This window comes from Macrobrachium nipponense, chromosome 46 (genome assembly GCF_015104395.2).
Source record: "Macrobrachium nipponense isolate FS-2020 chromosome 46, ASM1510439v2, whole genome shotgun sequence".
Classification (NCBI taxonomy): Eukaryota; Metazoa; Arthropoda; class Malacostraca; order Decapoda; family Palaemonidae; genus Macrobrachium; species Macrobrachium nipponense.
In genome coordinates, this window is record NC_061106.1 from 43,269,871 (window position 1) to 43,289,487 (window position 19,617).

At 39.6% G+C, this 19,617-nt stretch overlaps 2 protein-coding genes across 4 annotated transcripts in view; one reads left to right on the forward strand and one right to left on the reverse strand.

Annotated features, from left to right (window-relative positions):
* LOC135214981 (NF-X1-type zinc finger protein NFXL1-like) overlaps window positions 1-7,503 on the forward strand; it is a 33,174-nt gene extending 25,671 nt beyond the window's left edge. Inside the window, exons 8-16 of the mRNA XM_064249486.1 lie at window positions 126-356; window positions 680-811; window positions 1,284-1,495; window positions 2,657-2,801; window positions 4,743-4,832; window positions 5,049-5,258; window positions 5,515-5,709; window positions 5,985-6,170; window positions 7,213-7,503. Of these exons, the coding sequence (XP_064105556.1) occupies window positions 126-356; window positions 680-811; window positions 1,284-1,495; window positions 2,657-2,801; window positions 4,743-4,832; window positions 5,049-5,258; window positions 5,515-5,709; window positions 5,985-6,170; window positions 7,213-7,440 (1,629 nt within the window). The 3' untranslated portion in view covers window positions 7,441-7,503. The remainder of the gene's footprint in view (window positions 1-125; window positions 357-679; window positions 812-1,283; window positions 1,496-2,656; window positions 2,802-4,742; window positions 4,833-5,048; window positions 5,259-5,514; window positions 5,710-5,984; window positions 6,171-7,212) is intronic.
* A 537-nt stretch (window positions 7,504-8,040) lies between these two features.
* LOC135214982 (mitochondrial import inner membrane translocase subunit Tim9-like) lies at window positions 8,041-19,326 on the reverse strand. Of its 3 annotated transcripts, XM_064249488.1 has the most exons (4): window positions 19,177-19,272; window positions 17,639-17,766; window positions 10,448-10,653; window positions 8,041-8,635 (listed from the first exon to the last, which is right to left on the reverse strand). In XM_064249488.1, the coding sequence occupies exons 3-4, from the start codon at window positions 10,643-10,645 to the stop codon at window positions 8,534-8,536; spliced, it is 300 nt and encodes a 99-aa protein (XP_064105558.1). In that variant the 5' UTR covers window positions 10,646-10,653; window positions 17,639-17,766; window positions 19,177-19,272; the 3' UTR covers window positions 8,041-8,533. The 3 variants fall into 3 exon arrangements, with proteins under 3 accessions (XP_064105558.1, XP_064105557.1, XP_064105559.1); XM_064249487.1 differs by lacking the exon at window positions 17,639-17,766 and having other exon boundaries at window positions 19,177-19,326; XM_064249489.1 differs by lacking the exon at window positions 17,639-17,766 and having other exon boundaries at window positions 19,141-19,243.
* Window positions 19,327-19,617: the final 291 nt, after the last annotated feature.

Sequence of the window (19,617 nt, forward strand, 5' to 3'; positions counted from 1 at the left end):
AGTTCATTTTCCATAGATCTATAAACCTGAAAGATTATTTTGAAAATATTTCTGTGATATAAATAACTCTTCAGAGAGCATATGCATTTTTTAATTCAGCATTTCTGATATTTTACTTGTTTTAGGTTTGTGGTAAGACTTATAGCTGTAGCCATCATGAGTGCAAGAAGGTGTGTCACAGTGGGGATTGTGGCAAATGTCCCTCTAGTGGACCCCGTACATGTCCATGTGGCAAAGCATCGCATATATTGCCATGCACTGAGAAGATACCAAGTTGTGGAGACACATGTGGGAAGCAGTTGGCGTGTGGTATCCACTACTGTGTGGATCGTTGCCATAAAGGGAGTTGTGCTGCAGTAAGTACAGTAATGGCTGTTTTGTCACAAGTAATTTGTTTCTTATATGTTGTATCTTTGGTGCAGGTAATGATCTATTAAGAGAGTGTAATCACGGATGCAGTTTCATACACTGTGTTTTATTGACACTAATTTACATCTAAATTTTATTTTTATGGTAAGATACATGGTAATGGTGTACTGAATCTTGAATATTGGACAGTGTTCATCATTGCTTTGATTCCAGCTTTTTTTTTTTTTTTTTTTTTGCAACACTTAATTTGTGTAGCATTTCCTGTAACTATAAAACCGTTTTGAATGATTTTTGCCATTTTTTTCCCCAGTGTCTCCAGTTTTGTGTAAAGAAATGTCGATGTGGTGCCCGGGAGAAGGAAATGGCCTGTAGTAAAGAATTTACTTGCGAAATAAAGTGTAAGAACATCAAGGATTGTAGACGTCACAACTGCAATAGGAAGGTATAGTACATACTGCATTTTTATATATTAATTGTATTTTGTGTTTACAAAGCAGTAGTAAAGGGATTTAACATTTCTTAAAGAGAGTAGGTAATGTAAAGATAATCCAAACATAGATCACCAAAATTGATTTCTTATATTCAATTAAGTGTTTTTTTTTTAACTAACTTTTACCAAATAATTTACAAATGAGAAGGATGCATGGGTCCATATGATGTAAGAACTCATTTTGTTAATCTGCAGCTTCCTAGAGATTTAAAATCTTTGAAAGTTTTTTTTTTTTTCCTTCAACCCAAAAAGAACTTTGTTCATAAGCAAAGTAAAAGTTTGTACAAGTGAACAAAATTTATCACAGTTTGTCTGTAGTTTATAAGAACTTACCTCAGATTCATTTATTGTATATTTTTTAAATTCACTGAAATAATTGGTTTTAACTATCTGTGTAGTATATTGAATATTGTATTTATTTTAGTGTTGTGAAGGTAATTGTCCCCCGTGTGAGCACTTGTGTGGTCGAACTTTAAGCTGTCGGAATCATAAATGCAAGAGTCGATGCCACCCCGGACCATGCTATCCCTGCTCTCTAACCCATACCATAAGTTGCAGCTGCAAAGCTACTACCATTACTGTCCCCTGTGGGAGAGAAAAGAACACTCCACCCCCTAAATGCTCAAAATTATGCAGGTTTGTTACTGTCTTATGTCAGTTTCATCTTATACGCAGGTTTCACATTCTGTCAGATACTGTGTAGATATAGTGAATTTGCGAATCTTCCTGGAAAATAATCTGTTCAGTGTTAAGATTCCAATGAAAATATATTAAAATGTAATTAGTCCGCTTTCTTTTCTCATTTTTGAACGTTATTAATTTTTATATAAAATTTTCTATTCACTTTGGTTAATTTCCAGAGATGTTTCCACTCTTTTTAATTTGTCAGTTTTAAATGGAGATGAAAATTGACAGTTAAGCGTTCTGTAAGTTCATCAAATCTGGCACTAAAAATTTGTAGAACTACTGTGCAGACCATAGTAAAGGATTAGGCAAATGAAATTCCACATTTTGATTAGTTATTACATATTACAGTAAAATATCTGGCCGTGACACTGTCTAAGATAAGGTGTCATTAACCAGTCTAGGGCACATCTCATTCTTCTGTGACTAGAGTTGGACATGTGTTGTGCTTCACAGGATTTACACAGAGTTTTTGTCAGTCAAGTTCATTTATTCTCTTGGATATTTTATGTGTTCAGTGAGATTTTTGTTATTTTATGCCTTTGCCTTCCAGTCATTAACTAATTGTTTCAGATTGTTGAATTTTTTGTAATGATGATTTAGTTTTTAATTAAGTTAGCTTCTCGTTTGATTTTACTTTCTTGCAGGCTTTATCATGGATGTCTAGAGTAATTTTTGCTGTTATTTAGCACTCATTGGAGAACTTGGATTTTTTCAGTTCCCAGTTAAGATTGCCTTGTCATCTATTTTGGTTTAATGTTCATTTCTACTTTAGTTGTATTTATTTTTTGTTTTGCAAATTGATGTTATATTGATTTTGTGGTGTCCCTTGTTTTTGGTACCTTTCAGTTAATCACATTTTGTCATTCTCGTGCTTTTATGTACGGTCCAACAGCATTCCCTCTGTAGAGGCAGCTTGTGTGTAATGTCGTCCTGGCAGTTGTTGCTTCCGGCCAATTCCTTTTCATTAGAACAGCAGCCTCTCTCAAGTCTCATTGAGGGTAGCCCTTATATCCCAACACTGCCTTCCTCCCCCTGACAAGGTTCTGTGGGAGGGTTTTGTCTTTCCTGTATCTCAACCCCTCGTTATTCATGTGTATTTATTCAACACAGGAAACCACCTGCGTGTCATCATCCAGAGCGAGCAAAACACAAATGTCACAGCGGAGAATGCCCTCAGTGTCGTATGATGTGTAGCCTCAAGTTGAATTGTGGTCACATTTGTCCCGCACCGTGTCATGATGCTGTACCTGTTAAGGTAAAGTATTTATCTTAAGTATTGCAATTTTTGTGATTCAAGCTTTGTCTTGAACCATGCTAATTTTTTGTTTTTAACTAAGGAAATTTTGGGCATGATTCTGGCTGTGATTTTCTAGTTAAGAATAAGACACTCTAGGAGTGACCATGCTGCTGACTTGAATGATTAGTTAAAGAGTTTACTCCATACGTACTGCATAATTAGCAGTTCTGGATTTGTGTTAACATTGGGAATTTCTTTGTTCCCTTTTAGGTAGAGCATATAGCCACAACCATTGTTTCCTTTTAGGGCAAGCACCATTGCATGACCTGCATGATCACTTTCAAAGACAACAGTCATAGCATTACTCTTAAACATCAGAGAATATAGACACAAGCTCCATAAAAACACCAAAAAGTATACGTAAATTATTTTGCCATCAAGTGCTGTATGGTTAATCAAGTCTATAACACCACTTTATTGTTAGGGTAAGGTAGTTGTGTAACACCCAATCATTGCATATAGCACCTCTAATGGACCTTCCTTTTTGCATTTCTTTATAGTTTCATCCTGAACCATGATAAAGAATGAAGGACTCAGTGCTGATCCATATTAGTATCAATATATGTTTCAGATTCATGTGATACATGCACTAGACACTATCTTCACTCTGTAGATCCTGTATTACAGTACCATCACTTCCTCAATCTTTCCAATACCATTTGCTTTCAAAGGTCATATACTTACATGTCTTGCTACTCTGTTAACCTCTTCATTACCGAAAGTTTGTTTGGAGGTAGGTGGGTACCACCATTGAAGTCTACTATACCGCACCGGGTGCATAAAGGTGGTACGCATAGTACCACCAAAACTCCTCTTTTCAGATAGGGACTTCCAATCATTCTGTAATTTCGGTTTGAAGAGTTTTGGAGCAAAATAAACAGTATGACACGATGCCAGACGTATGATGAACCCAAAAAAATAGTATTATTACTGCTTATAGTAGTGTGTAGGTGACAGATGAACTGCGTCTCAACAAAAAATCACAAAACCAGACAAGCGTAAACATGTAATAACTTCTACCCAAGTAAAAAACCAGTTGTATCATCATTTACTGTATTTATTTATTTATTCACTTATTACATTTTACAAATAAAAGATATGAACACCAGATAAATGAAGGTAGAAATAAAGCCTTATAGTAACTTTATATATAAAAAACCAAACCAGAGAAAAAGCAAAAAAGCGATTTTTTTCTGAGGACAAGAAACTTGAAAAATTAGTTTAGATACCCCTAATGCCCCTAAAGTTGTTTTCTGTGATGAAACTAATCTTAGAAAACGTAGAAAATGACATTGCCCAATTTTTGAAAGATATACTATAAAATTTGCGATTTCCATATTTATTGGCGGGGCTTTCGCTTTAGTTTTTGCTCTTTTTTTTTTTTTTTTTTTTTTTTTTTTTTGTTATTACGTGCTTATTTACTGTTCTATTTTGATAATACTTTATGTGCATGTTCCAGGTGCAATATACCAACATTCTGTAAGACCGAATTTCTATTCAAGACCGTAGTTTTTTCAACCGACACCAGTGTCCCTTGTACAAGGGACACTGAGTTTCACATTTTTTTTCATAAAATCATTTATTTTCCCTGTAGGATGATAAAACTAACAGAGAATATGCGTTATTATAGTGCTAATAATACCTGATAATTTCATTAGCCTGTCTTGATTAGTGTATTTTTGGCAAATATTTACGATGGGCACCCCTCCAAACTCGAGTCACTACCGAGAGATTCAGTTCGGCAGCGAACACAATGTTTACATTCTGCTCACCCACCCGGTAAAGAAGGGGTTAAATGTTTCCGTAAATCCACAGAAATGTAATTCTTATAAGTTTCATGTTGATTTCACCTGAAACAACTACAAAACAGGATTTTAACCTTAATTTTTTGTGCTTCAGATTGTAAGCCACAAGAAACGTGCTGGTCCTTGGGAACCAGTAGAGGGTCCACGTATCGAAATACAAAAGAAGCCTTGTCCTCCATGTCAGGTTAGTTTTACCAACTGCAGTTTACTGTTTTAGAACAAATCTTTGGGAAAGCTTATAAGAGCTTAGAACAATAACTAGGCAGTCTATCAGTTTTCAGTGTTAAAAAGCAATATTTTTAGATTTGTTCGATAAATTATACTAATATAATCTTAAGATATGATGCCAAGTAAACATAGTGTAAACATACAAATTATATCTTGAGGTATATGCTTCTAGGTTCCAGTACCAACAACTTGTTTTGGTATCCATGAAACAGTAAACTGGCCTTGCTGTGACATCCGCCCCCATTCTTGCGGCCGAAAGTGTGGGCGATTATTGGCTTGTACTAATCATACATGTGCACGTGAATGTCATGTCGTTGAAGGAGCAGTAAATGATAAGGACGCAGGGAAAAATTGTGCACCATGTGAAGAACTTTGTTCAAAGGTAAGTTGATAATCCTGGCGTTAGGAGTAAAATAAAAATTTCTCGTGTATATAATGAACATTGTTGTAAAATAAAAATCAGTCATGTAGTATAGCAAAACCATTGAGACTTTTCCAAGTACTATAAGGGTTTATATGATGTAATCTTGCTAAAAGTAGTATCCTTTTTTTAGTGATTCTGGAGCAAATTCTTGTGTAATCATTTAGAATGAAAGTATATGTTACTCTGTATGTTTAACTTCCCTTTGGTTTGGCAGCCTCGTCCAGATGGTTGTAGTCACGTGTGTGGAAAACCCTGTCATCATGGGAAATGCTCTTTCTGCAAACAGTTGGTCAAAGTGAAATGTCACTGTGGAATCAACAATTTGTATATAGAGTGTCACACACTAAATTCTGCTGCTACTGATGAAAAGGAAGTCTTGTGCAGCTGCAAAAACCATTGCAACAAATCAGTAAGTTTATAGTAATTATTTACCTCTATGGATAATGTTTGCTTTATTTCAAGTTTTCAGTAGGTTAATACTTTAAGTGTAATAGTTTTGAATTAAAGGACATCACTTCTTGGTTCAAAACGTATGGCTAGTAATTTGTATTGACTTAGGAATTGTAAAACAAATTAGGGATATCTCATTGGAGATGAGCAGCGATTCAATACTCTTGTGGTAAAGAAATGCTAAGTTTCCTGATTTTATACTTTTTTCTAATAATACATGACATGTCATTTCAGATATCTTGTAGCCATAGGTGCATGAAAGAATGTCACAGTGGCCCTTGCAGTGACCCAACAAGCTGTCGCAAGAGAGTTGCCATACGTTGTCCTTGCAGAAGAATAAGAAGAGATGCCTTATGTCATTTGGTGATATCTGGTCAAATTATAGTAGAATGTGATGAAGTTTGTTTGGAAAAGATAAAGGTAAGAATTCAGTGTGTATGTATTGCATAGATCCCTACACAAACCTGTAACATTCCGTGTTTCATTCCACAGTAATAGCACAGGTACTGGTGCACAAAGGCCTCCTCGGTGCTTCCCTTAATCCCCATTGCATGTTATGGACTGGGATTATGTCAAACTAATCCTGGAGACTTGATCCCATCTCCGCAGAGATGGGGAACCATTGATTGGCAGCCTTTACATGTGGATAATGTAATAAGTAATGGGTTTGGCCAAAGGCTCTGTCGTGCTCTTAAGAGCTCCCCCTTTCCTTGGTATAGAAGGGGAGCCGAGTGGATTGCATTTTGGACTATTAGAACAAGGACTAATGTGCTGCTGTAGAAATTGTAGCTGCTTCACTTCGTCCTCGTCTGGTGAAGAACGTTGACAACTTCACAAACCGTGGCTTGGTCTTCTCTGAAGAAGCCTGGGGAGAGGAAGGAAGGGGTGTGGGGGGGGGGGGGGGGGGGGGGGGGGGGGGAGGGAATACAGATTAACGACTTCACAAACTGTGGATTGGTCTTCTCTGAAGAAGCACTGGGAGAGGTAGGAAGGGGTCGGTGGTCATGGGGGAGGGGGGAATACAGATGTTCTCGGACTTGGCATAGCACCTGACCAAGCATCCTTGTTAGCCTTCCTCCTCCTCCTATGATGTTCCCAAGGGGAAGAAGGCCATGCAACTCATTCAAGACAGGGGTAATCATTAGTATACTCTTTGGGTAATCATTAGTACACTCTTTGTCCCTGCAAGAACACACACTTGCATAAATTTCTGTACCTCACTTCCCTTCCAAGTACCAAAGTTACAGTAACATCTTTAGGTAAGGCAATGGTTTTTTATCTTTGTATGAAAATGTACAATACATAATGCCCTAATACATTACATGTAGTTGATTATAGGTACAACAGTGTCGACAATCCTTTCATAAAGACTATATGAGAACAGTAAACTTGTTCTATATGATTTTCAACTAAGATGAATGATTAAAAAACTAATCATATTGACATAAATTTACTTTTGCAGGCATTAGAAGAAGAAAAGAGAAGAGAGGAAGAAGAACTTAAAAGAAAAGAATTAGAAAGCTTAGAGAAACTTAATGAGGGTAGGAAACACAAAAAGAAGAACAGAAAACATGTTGAAGCCGAGGTTGCAGAATCACAATGGACTATCAATAAATGGATGATGCTTGGTATTTTTATACTGATTTTCAATGTTTTTATATACTTTATTTACAATTTTGATTTTAATTAGTAACTAGGACTTATGGAAAATTGCAATAAATGGTGTTTGTACAATAATATAACTGCACAAAAATTGTTTAATTTTCCTGACACTGTAAAAGTAAGTCTGCAGTGAGAGAAAAGCTTACACCTTTGAGTCTTATTGCATGTAGAGAAATCCCCAGATGTCCATCACTTGAAAGCATGTACACTTTAGGACCTAATATCTGCATAATAGAGCCATCTTAAAGAAAAGTAATGGCATTAACCAAAAATGGCTAATTTTCAATCAACTTGTATTTTTCATAGCTAACAAACCCTCTATCTTAACAATAGGATAATCTTCTTGTGCCAGCTGGAAGCCGGTTAAAAACAATCAAAGATTGTAAAGCAAGGAATCTGTGGCATCAGGCAACTAATGCATATATGAGGTGGAAACTGGTCACCGACCAGAAAGGAAGCTCATGACGCGTCAAGTCTTTCTTTGACTGCCTTGGAGAGCATGGTCATGGTGGTTTTGACCTGCTGATTAGGACTGTAACATGAAATGTCTATGCATTTTATACCTGTATTATTTTTAACTGGAAAACCTTTAGACTGTTGAACCATCTTACCATAACTAAAAGCAATATCAGATATTACCTAAAATCTTTATTCTTACAAAACAAGAACTAGAAATCATGTACATTATTTACACATGAAAGTAAAGACACTAACAACACAAATTACAATTCTCCAAACTTTTTCAATCAATCATTTTAAGAATATTTTTGTCCTCATTAATATTATAACATTTATCACAAAGTACTTTCCCTTAAATACAAAAACTATTGTAATGGAATTACTATTTAACATGCAAAGGGTCTGCACTTTTCATATTTCAAGTTATCTATGATGGAAGTCTTTATAGATATCATCTAATTACATTTAATTTTGATGAAAATTTTCTTAAAGTTTTGGTAAACATGCTAAATTCTGAAAATTTCAACTTTTGTTTTTAAGCACAAACAAACTGTATATATTCTGTGTGACGAGATATATTAAAAAAAATTAAATTAAACAAGAGATACCACTACAAAATCCTAAGCATATACAAAACAATTGTGTACTTAAAAATAATTAATTTAAATTGCAGGCATCTTCCCCAGTTTTTGCGATGCTGCTAATGCATTTTCATTGGAAATTAACTGGATCTCTTGGAACCTCTCTGATATTCGTTGTGTTACCTGTGAAAGATGAGCATGTAAGTGGGTATCATAGAAATTATCATGCATTTACGTATTACAATACAATATTCATTTGCAGTTCATGACTGAACACTTGGAATTCTGCCTTTAGTCTAATAGTAAATACATGGGTAAAAATAAATCAAAGCCTTTGGATAAAATTGTTCAAAGAACATGCTACTTCACAGCAGCCACTGATAATTTACTAGTTATTATGTAGATTTGTTAAGAGCTGCGCACTGGGGACTCAAGGCTTCAATATCTTATAATGGATGGATACCCTTACACAAGTAAGGCCCCGTCCACACGGTCGAGCTTTGGTCGACGAACTTTGTCCGATGTGACGTCAAAAGCAGAGAAACAGCTGGAAAAGTCAGAACTTTACTGGAGTTTCTCCGCTTCTGACGTCACATCGAACAAAGTTCGTCGAGCAAAGCTCAGCCGTGTGGACGGGGCCTAACAATAATAGGTTTTGAATAGTTGATGGATTACCTCCTGGCGAGTATCAATATTACGTTCCATTGATTTGGAGAAATTGAGCAGGAAAGAGGTTCCATTACATCAATAGCCCTTAATTTACTAATGGCAACTTTTAGACTGGCTCAGCTCGCTGCTTCTAGGTGACTCATAGTTTAGTTGTGTACTTGACTTCAATGGGTAATGTACTGTCTCCCTCTCTAATGCATGACGTCCTTTCATATATTTGCTCATAAATATACCCAGGGTTGCTGTTGGTTTTAGTTCTTATCTTTTATGATGGTATGTCAGTTATACCTAATTTTGCAAAGAAATAGACAAAATATGTGTACATAATCCAAAAAAGTTACATACTGCACCTATGATCTCAGTAGATTTACGTATATATTTTACAACAAATGTACTCAGACTCTGTTACTGATTTTAGATCTTAGATTCTATCTTTATGATATGTGAGCTGTAATTATAAATTTACACAGACATGTATAACTTGGTAAAATTTAGGATTGCCTTGTAAAAGAGGTCCCACATGGTGTTGTAAAATGACAATTTTTTAAAAGTAAATTGTATTTTTCCTATCTGCACAAACCTGATGATTTTTACATTAGGAATAACCTAAAGCAAAGCTGGAAAATGGCTAATAAAATCTTGATAGTATATTAGTTATAATTTATTTTTGCAAAGAAAAATAGAAAGAAATATTAGAAAAAAATGTATAATCCAACAGTTACTGCAAATTCGAAATTCATACTCGTCCTGTTATACTTATGCCTGACTTGGATTAAAATCGTTGTTTAATTAATACCTAGCCTAACTGCAGAACTTTTTCTCTCTGCTAACCGAAGTATCATATCTATCCTAACAAAAGGAAGCATAAATTTATCATTCTGTTACCGGTCATGAACTTTTAAGAAACTGACCCAACATCTCTGGAGTTAGTTCTTAGGCATGGACCAACACAGGAAATAACCTTACAATAAACCATTAATACTCTACAGAAGTAGTTAGTAGCCATTCCATAAAAATGGTGAAAAGATCATATTCCTGATGGTCATGATTCAAGGATTCTTACTAACAACCTTTAAAAATCATCCTAAACTAACTGGGGTGGGGAGTTAAAGATGGTTTTTCATGAAGAATAAGTTCTTCAGCTTACCATTCACTCAACTTTCAGTTGCCTAATTTTAAAAGAGCATCTTTGTCAACTGAATTCAGTAAAAACAGCAATATGAAGACCATGGTTTAAAATGTCCTTGACCAAAGAAAGTACATACTTTTGGACATAAAACAATAAGATCATGGATATACTTAATTAGATAATAATTCATACGTTACCTTTGTATATTTTTCAACACAATTTCGTACACAGTCTTCCTCATTATTTCTAATACTCCTAGATGTGAAGTCCCATACGCAATCATTAAAGCAATTTTCACTCAATTTATTATATTGAACTAAAAAATCTCTGAATTGCTTCACTTGAACTTCTGCTTGAATTTCTTCACTCATTGATGACATATCTAGGCCAGCCATGTTGCCTCCTGTAACATATGAAAAACATCAATCTAATTGCACTTTTTTTAGATGCTAAATAATCATAACAACAACAATTGATTTTGACTAAAGTGTCAGACAATTCATGAATGAAGATAGCACTCTATTCCACCACGAGTTTGCTTAACTATGAAATAGACATAAATCTGCCACCAATTACAGTTTAGGGTTCATTTTTTTTCTTAATGTAAGGCAATGATGTATACTTTAAAATAAAAATGCAGTTTCATACAATCAACTTACCTGTCAGATATATACATAGCTAAGACTCCGTCGTCCCCGACAGAAATTCAAATTTCGCGGCACACGCTGCAGGTAGGTCAGGTGATCTACCGTCCTGCCCTGGGTGGCAGGATTAGGAACCATTCCTGTTTTCTAGCATATTTTTTCTGTCGCTTGGAATGTAAACAACGTTTGCAGTTCCTCCTGACTTGATTTTTGGATTTCATCGCCATCGATCTTCTGGGCTATCTTTTGCAGGGAAGTACTGGATCTTTGGTTCGGCATACCATACGCATATTAATTTGTTTTGATAACTTTGGCTTCGAAAATTTCGAAGAATGGTTTACGTGTAACTACCGAACTTTTCGGTAGACAATCACATAGTTTGCAAGAAGGAAAATTTTAATATTTATTCATAATAACGTGTAGTAAATGTTAGAATTGATTGAGCTAAACTTCCTTCTTGACGATGTAAGGAAAGAATAGTTACGCTTCCTTTAGAAGTTTATATAGCTCTCGTACTAACGAGCAGTTAGAGCATTAACATTACTAGTAGGTGGTGGTATCCTCATCTCCTTCTTACTTCACAGAATCTTCAAATTCATATTGCAATTTGAAGACAAAGGAATGTAGCTCAAAATACGAGCTATTGAAAGGTAAGAAGTGTTTTTACTGTTAGTGCAGTGGAGGGTGCGTTCTGTTCGGCTCTGTTTCGCTCCCAGGCCTAGACCTCTTCCAAGCTCACATACCCAGAGGAGAAGGAAAGTCGAAAGCCTTAGGAGGTTATGGAGAATCCCCACCGATCAGCGTCCCCTCGGCAGGATCTGTTAGAACGTCCCAGACTGCCAAGTTCGCCATTGGAAAGGCGTCCTAATTAGTAGGGGGTGCGTTCGATCGGCTCTGTCTCGCTCTCAGGCCTAGACCTCTTCCAAACTCACAAGCCCAGAGGAGAAGGAAAGTCGAAAGCCTTACGGAGGTTATGGAGAATCCCCACCGATCGGGCGTTCCCTCGGCAGGATCTGTAAAACGTCCCAGACTGCCAGGGATAGCCATTGCAAAGGCAGCCTTTAAAAAGTGCGTCTGTTCTTCCGTTTCTTCATCTTCCATCCGAAAAGACGAAGAATGTACATGTTAGAAGTTCGGACGATCTGGCTCGTTCTCTGAATAAGAGAACACTGACTCACTGAGCGAGAGGCTGAGAGCCAGCCAGCAAGCTAGCGCGAGCCACGTTCCAACAGCCAGCAGCGAGCCGCGTTCCAACAGACTAGCGCGAGCCGCGTTCCAACAGCCAACAGCGAGCCGCGTTCCAACAGACTAGCGCGAGCCGCGTTCCAACAGACTAGCGCGAGCCTCGTTCATACAGATAAACGCGAGCCGCGTTCCAGCAACTGAGTGCGAGCCGCGTTCCAGAACTTTTTCTTGGCGCAAGGCGCCTTCAAAGAGAAAACAGACGGCTTAACTAAGGAGCCTTATAGTAGAATGGCAATAGAAGGATGCTTCCATTGAACGTTTCTGGCAAGAGGCTCGTATAACAAGACTAGAGGCGCTCGGATCTATTAGGGCGCACGGGACCTTCCACGCAAGCGGAACGTTCCAGGAGCGAGTCTCCTTTCTAGCGTGCGGAACATTCCAGGCGCGCGGAACTATCCAGACGCTAGGCGCTAGGCGCAAGGATCCAGACGCCAGGCGTCAGAAGATTTCAAAAATCTTCATTAGAGAGAGAGGTCAGTCGCGAGACTCCTCTTTGAATTTTTAACTTGAACAACTTTCCCCTGGCAAATGTGCAAGATGTCGCACAGGCGGCCGTTGCTTTTGTCAGAAGGATTCTGATACTAAGAGAAGCCCCTTTTCATTATTCAGAAGACTCCTTTGTTAGGCAGTTCCTCTCAATGCGGACTCTCTCCTTCATCCATGCTCTTCCCTCGTTTTGAGGAGGCAAGAGCTTTGGGAGTTTTTCTTATAAGATCTCATCGATGTTTGGGTATGATGGCGGATAGAAAATATCTACTTCCTTCCGTAAACCCTAGTGATGAACAGGAATTCTGTCTCTTCCGCGATTTATGAAGAAATCACGAAGATTTAAAGAGTTCCTTGATTAACTTCGTTCCTTAAGGATATATATATGTGTATGTGTATGTATGATATGTATTATATATATATTCTATATATATAAATATATATAGATATATATATATATATATATATAGTATATATATATATATATGTATATGTACTCTTTCTATCGTTCTATTAACAAAAAGAACGAAGATAGTAGAAGGTAGTAGAGTTTCTGCTGTATGAGAATACGATACGGTCAATTCATCACACATACCGTAGTTACTTCTTTTCTGTGCAACTCAATTACAAGTATCCTTCTACGTCTTTCCTAGGAAGGACTACGCTTAAAGGGATTGTTAAGACTACACCTACTTAGCTTCTAGATTTATCGAAGTCTTGTTTCGCTTAAATATGCTTTAATAAGAACTTCCTGAAGTTCGATAATAATTTTATTAAATTCCTTTATTAATTGGAGTAGCTGGCAACTCTGGAAGAGTAAGCGGGGACTGCTTTCGCTGAGAGCCTGAGACCAACGCAGTACGCCTATGCCAGTTACTGTCAGTACCATGTAGGTGTCAGTCATGAGCGGTCGGGCGAATCTCTCTCTCCTGCGGGATGGAATCTCTTTCCGTATCTCTTCCCCTACAATCGCGGTCTTAACCTCGGATTGAGGGGATAGTTAAGCTAATATAAATAAATATTGTATGCCTTTTGCTAAGAAGCTTTCAATAAGAGAGATAGTACAACCTTTCAATGCGGTTTACCGTAGGTAACATTATTAAAGGATTCTATCGCAGCAGAACATTATATTATGTAATGCTCTCAGGCTTACGAAAGCATAGCTTATTAGAGTACCTGCTCAGAAGAAGATGGATGAGTCGGATGGGAAACATTCTCTTTGGGGCAGAACTTGTTTCCCTGAATGGACTATACTACGTATATAAAGTTTTTTCCTACTAAGAACGGAATTAACATGTGAAAGAATTAGAAGAAAGCGCCAGTCTGGCACAACGCGCCAGAAGTACCACCTGGCGCAATGCTCCAGAAGCGCCAGCCTGGCGCAAAATTTGCGCTAGAAGCGCCAGCCTGGCGCAGTGAGCCAAGAGCACCATCCAAGATTTTCTCGTTTTAGCGAGTTATTAACCTAGGAGTCCAGTAGACTCTCGGACACCAAGCTCGGTAACGGCAAGATTCGTTCCTGATTTCGTTACCCATTTATTCACTTAGGCCAGTTCCACGACACTCTCATATCGCATAGAGCATCGAGAATCTCTTTTTTCGCTCCTATTCGCGTTAACAAAGAGATCCTTCTCGATCGACGATAATAACTGTTAACATGTTTAACATTTATTGGAAAGAGTTGTGAGAAGACGAACAGGCTTCCTATAGACTGCTTCCTTTTCCTACTTCTCCCCCGATTGAAGATGGCGTGGGAAAAGCTTCAAGGAAGATTATCTTGCCAGTACAAGAGCAACTGGCCTCTTTGGTGGGAGTGTTAGCGCCTCGTAGGAAGGACGTTGCGCTTCCAATCAAGAAGTCTCGTCCTCTCTCCCCTGCGAAGCGAGAGGCGTCATGCAGACGTGAAGCTTCCAAACATATCACAGAGGCTTCGGTTTCGAGAGCGAGATCGGGAGAATCTTACGGAAGACACGTAACGCCAGAGAGACGTGAGACGTCGTCAAGACATGAATAGTCATTTAAAACTGCTTTTAGACGCGAGGCTCCAACCAAAATTTTGGCGCCAGTTAGGACGCCTTTTGAGAGCGAAGCGTCTTCCAGGCGCGAGGCGTCATCCAGACGTCAGCAGCCACACAAACGGGAGGCGTCAGCCAGGACGCTTGGCTGACTAGAAGCGTCTTCCAAGCGGGAAGCGTCATCCATTTATGGAGAGAAGCCTGGGCTGTTGGCGCCTTCCAGGACTATTAAAGCGGGGAAGAGGAAGGAATATCATTCCCTTAGCCCCTCTCCTATTAGGAGTTTGTCTCCTCCAGAGGAAAGACGTACTGAATTAGCAGCGGAGACTCATCTAGACCCCGAGTTAGAAGTAAACTCGGAGGAGGAGTATCAAGGAAGAGAAGGACTGTCGAACTATAATGTTTTGACAGCCTTGCTTCTAGAGGAGTATGGAGACGACTTGACTCCTGCCTCTCCTCCTTCTCCGCGCTCTCTTTTCTCGAGTGCAAAGACGAAGAATCTTCGTTTTTTCTTAGAATGAAGCCCGCCATTTCGATGAAGAGGGCTCTTCAGTCTTTAGACTCTTGGATGAAGTTGAAGAAGGAGTTAGTTAGAACGGTCTTCTGCATGCCTCCAGCGAGACTAGCTGGTAAAAGAGGCATTTGATATCAGACGGGAGAGAATATGGGTATTTCTCTTCCGTCTACGTCAGAAGCGGACTTTTCGACCTTAGTTGACGCTTCACGTAGACAAGGTTTGAACTCTGCCCGTATAACTTTGGGCATTTCAGAACTGGACCATCTCCTCAAGGGACTCTTCCAGGTATTGGAAGTTTTAAACTTCTTAGATTGGTCCCTTGGGGTGATGTCCAAGAAAGCCCATGATTCTGAAGGACTCGAACCAGAAGTCCTTCTGTGTATTTGGTCTTGTATAGACAAAGCGGTTCAGGATGGCTCGGTTGAGATCTCCTCTTTGTTTGGAGCAGGTCTTCTTAAAAAGAGGACAGTATATAGTGTCTTTTTAACCAAAGCGGTCTCCCACGCTCAGAGGGCAGCGCTTCTGTACTCGCCTTTGTCTGACTTTTTGTTCCCTTCTCAGTAGTGAAGGACATTTCTCGTTCATTAACTGAGAAGGCGACTCAAGACCTCTGACACAGTCAGTAAGGAAGAAGAAACCTGCAGACAGCCCCAAGAACACTGTCATTGTCTGATGAGGAGAAAGACCGGGCCTACAACCTGACACAGATGTGCTAGATGCGAACATATAGGACAGATAAGAGTGTCCGATGTGGACATTGCCAGACATCCTCGAGAGACTACCAAGCTCGAAGCTCCGGCAAGTGGGGAGGAGAGGGCCACCCAGGCGGCGAGAGCGCCAGGCAGGCGCGAGGCCGAAGGCCAGGCGGCGCGAGGTACCAGCCAGCGGCTAAGCTCCAGGCAGGCGCAAGGCGCCACTCCAACCGGGCGCGAGACGCCAGCCAGGCGAGAAGCTCCAGGCAGGCGCAAGGCGCCAGGCAGGCACAAAGCGCCAACCTGGCGCGAGACGCCAGCCAGGCGCGAGGCGCCAGGCAGGCACAAAGCGCCAACCTGGCGCGAGGTGCCAGCCAGCCGCGAAGCTCCAGGCAGGCGCAAGCGCCACCTCCAACCAGGAGCTAGACGCCAGCCAGGCGCAAGGCGCCAGCCAGGCGCGAAAGCTCCAGGCAGGCGCCAGGGCAAGCACAAAGCGCCAGCCAGGCACGAGCAGCCAGCCAGGCGCAAGCCAGGCTCTAGGCGCGAATCTCCAACTAAGACGCGAAGCGTCATCCAGATGCGAGGCGCCAGTCAAGCGAAAGGTACCAGACAAGCGCTAGGCGCCAACCAAGAGCGAAGCACCAGCCAGGCGCGAGGTTCCTGCCAGGCTTCAGGCTTCAGTCGGGTGAGATCCATTTCAAGAAAGCCCTGGTCTTCTTTGAAACATGGAGATCTCCTAAAGCACTTCATTAGTGACTTGATTCCTTCAAACAGCTGAGAATTAAAAGCGCAGGAAGTGCGCGCTTTTGCAAATTCTTGTTCTTTACATAACAATATGTCATATAAGACATATTAGCTGTTGTACGGTAGAGGCAACTCTGTGTTGACTTCTCATTACACAAAGGATGTCAAGTTAACCTACGAGAGATCCTTCTCTTTTGGTTTATACGTTTCTGCGGATACGTTACTGGGATAAGGAGCCGACACTGATCCTTAACTTTGAGTTAAAGTTTTTTAACTTAGTGAAATTATTGGGGTTTTTGAAAGGAGTGTGGGGATAACTCTTTCCAATTTGAGCGCGAACCCGCTCGTTTTGTTAGGCTCAGGTGATCGGGATCGGTGTTGCGCTCCTTCATAAGGTGTATTGTCATATAAGTGGATCAGCACCCATTGACAAAGTCCTTTCAGGCTCTGCCGAGTAAGTGGATAAGACCCCTTCGGCAGACCCACAAGAACTCTTGGCCATAGATCACATATCTCGCTAAAGTTTCTTGAGGTGATGCAGACTACTGGGCAAACACCCACGAAGTCTACCACCTATCAGGTAGGAACCAAGGTTTTATTTATACCTACAACATATGTTGTTTACCTGTCTATTCCATATAGTAGCTGTCTCTTACCCTCCACCGAAGGGTGCCAATCAGCTATGTATATATCTGACAGGTAAGTTGATTGTACTGAAAACAATGATATTGTTATGATACAATAAAGTTTCATACATACTTACCTGGCAGATATATACGATTAGGGCCCACCCAGCCTCCTGCAAGGAGACAGGTGGAAGAGAAAAAATATGATAGAAAAACAGGAATGGTTCCTAATCCTGCCACCCAGGGCAGGACGGTAGATCACCTGACCTACCTGCAGCGTGTGCCGCGAAATTTGAATTTCTGTCGGGGACGACGGAGTCTTAGCTATGTATATATCTGCCAGGTAAGTATGTATGAAACTTTATTGTATCATAACAATATCATTTTTCTTAAAAGAAAACTATACATATTAAACAAACCTGAATCTTTTATATGGGATTATCCTTGGAACAAGCAGTCACAATCAATGAAACCTAGTAACAAGGGAGTTAGTGAGTGATGGGGAGACCCACCAATGCACCTGGTTGTACCCTTACTTTTCCTTCAGCTACAGAAAATCATTTAAGAATGGTTAGAGATGGGATTATGATAAACAATTTCGGTTTATAAAACTGTGAGAAATTAAATTTGCCTAAAAACCAGACTAGTTCTAATGAGAATACAAACATTGTCTTTTATAGGGAGAGTTCCTTGTTATAAGGGAGGGGTTGTCTCGTGGAATTTTCAATGGTTTCATTACCTGCTCTGAAGTGTTAGCTTATGTGCTTGAGATGGAGAAGGATGACTCCATTAACTCTCTACACAGCCTAGTCTTTACTGATAAGAGGATCATGGTAGAAGAAACCTTTTTATCAGTTTACAGAAGTGAGATTGGAAGTAAAGTAAAGCGAGCTTGAGGTGGAAGCACATTTTGAACTGGAACCAACACCAAGTTGTGAAGAAGGCGATATGTATAGTGTGTGTGAATATCCTTTGACTGAAAGTGTTGAAAGAGTGAATGTGGTAGTGAGTGTAAGTGTGAAAATGTTAGATGAACAGGAGAGTGTAAGTGGTGAACTTTTGGAGAGCTTGAAGCAAAGAGTGGAGGAAATAAATGTGAGTATGGAACAGATGATAGCAGCCATGTTGGGTGTTGGCAAAGTTGAAGCCGAAGTAAGTTTCCAGAGTTTAAATGAGCTTAATTGTGTGGCTCCCAGATGACTGGGTAGGCATCGCATGAGTGGAATCATTCCGTAACAACAACAGACACTCCGGTTCTCCCAATGTTGTCCCCCAACCCAAACCCGCTTTCCCAAAAGATCCCCCAACCATTTTGGGTAATTATCATCAAGGTTAATAGGTAACTCCAGTTCTCCAATCATTTTCCCCAACCCAAAACCTGCCCTCCCAAAGGGTACGAGGTTACTAATAACTCCAGTTCTCCCACCATTGCCCCTAACCCAAAACCCGCTTTCCCAAAGGGTCCCCCGACCAAGTTGGGTAGATACGTAGCTATCATCGAGGTTAATACTACCTAGCCTAACAATTGACCAACAATAAACACTACCTAAATCCTTTGATAGCAACACTAAAAAGTATGGGGAAATGTTGCTTACAAATATACCAGAGCATTTACCATTACGGGTAGTAGAATGCAGAGTGAGGGTCTTCTCACCCTCGTCCAGGTAGGTTAGGTACGGCAAATCAGTTTGTCATTTTCCCTCACTCTGCATTCGCACCCCCATTAATTTATACGACAATTCAGTCAAATAATTACTTAGGTAGTAATAATCATTTAAAATTTCATGTCCTAGGTAATATAGGTACCTAGTGTTGAAGAAAAGCAAGTCATTTGCCTATGGCGAGAACTAACCTAACTTATTGGGCTGACATTACGACTCTTAAATTAACCCCTCCCTCAACATCGTCTATAATTACTCACAATAAAGACGTTATAACTTATATCACACTAACTTGCCTTCGCAAAGCCGTAATTACCGAAGAATATATAACAGCAAGTTAGCGGTACGGCACAGACCACGGCAAGGGAAACAAGTCGTAGCAGAAGCGTGTCTACAATCACGATGTAACATTTCCGTAAGAGTCAGTGTTCGAATCTGATCATGCAACGTATTGCAACCTTCATATTCATTAAGTTTATGAAGAATGATAAATGTGAGACAATTTATTTAGATTGTGTTATTTTTAATGATTAAGAACAAGAACACGTATAACTGGTAAATCATTACACAAAGAATATTTTGAATGACTTCCAAAATAATTGAGGAGTTTGGACGAATGCCGAAACTGTGATACCGTGACATTTTAGGAAACTACCTTTTAAAAAGATGTAATGTGAATTTTGGTAATGGTTCTTTCTCCCTTCGAGAAGTAAAAACTAAAACAAGACATATTACTA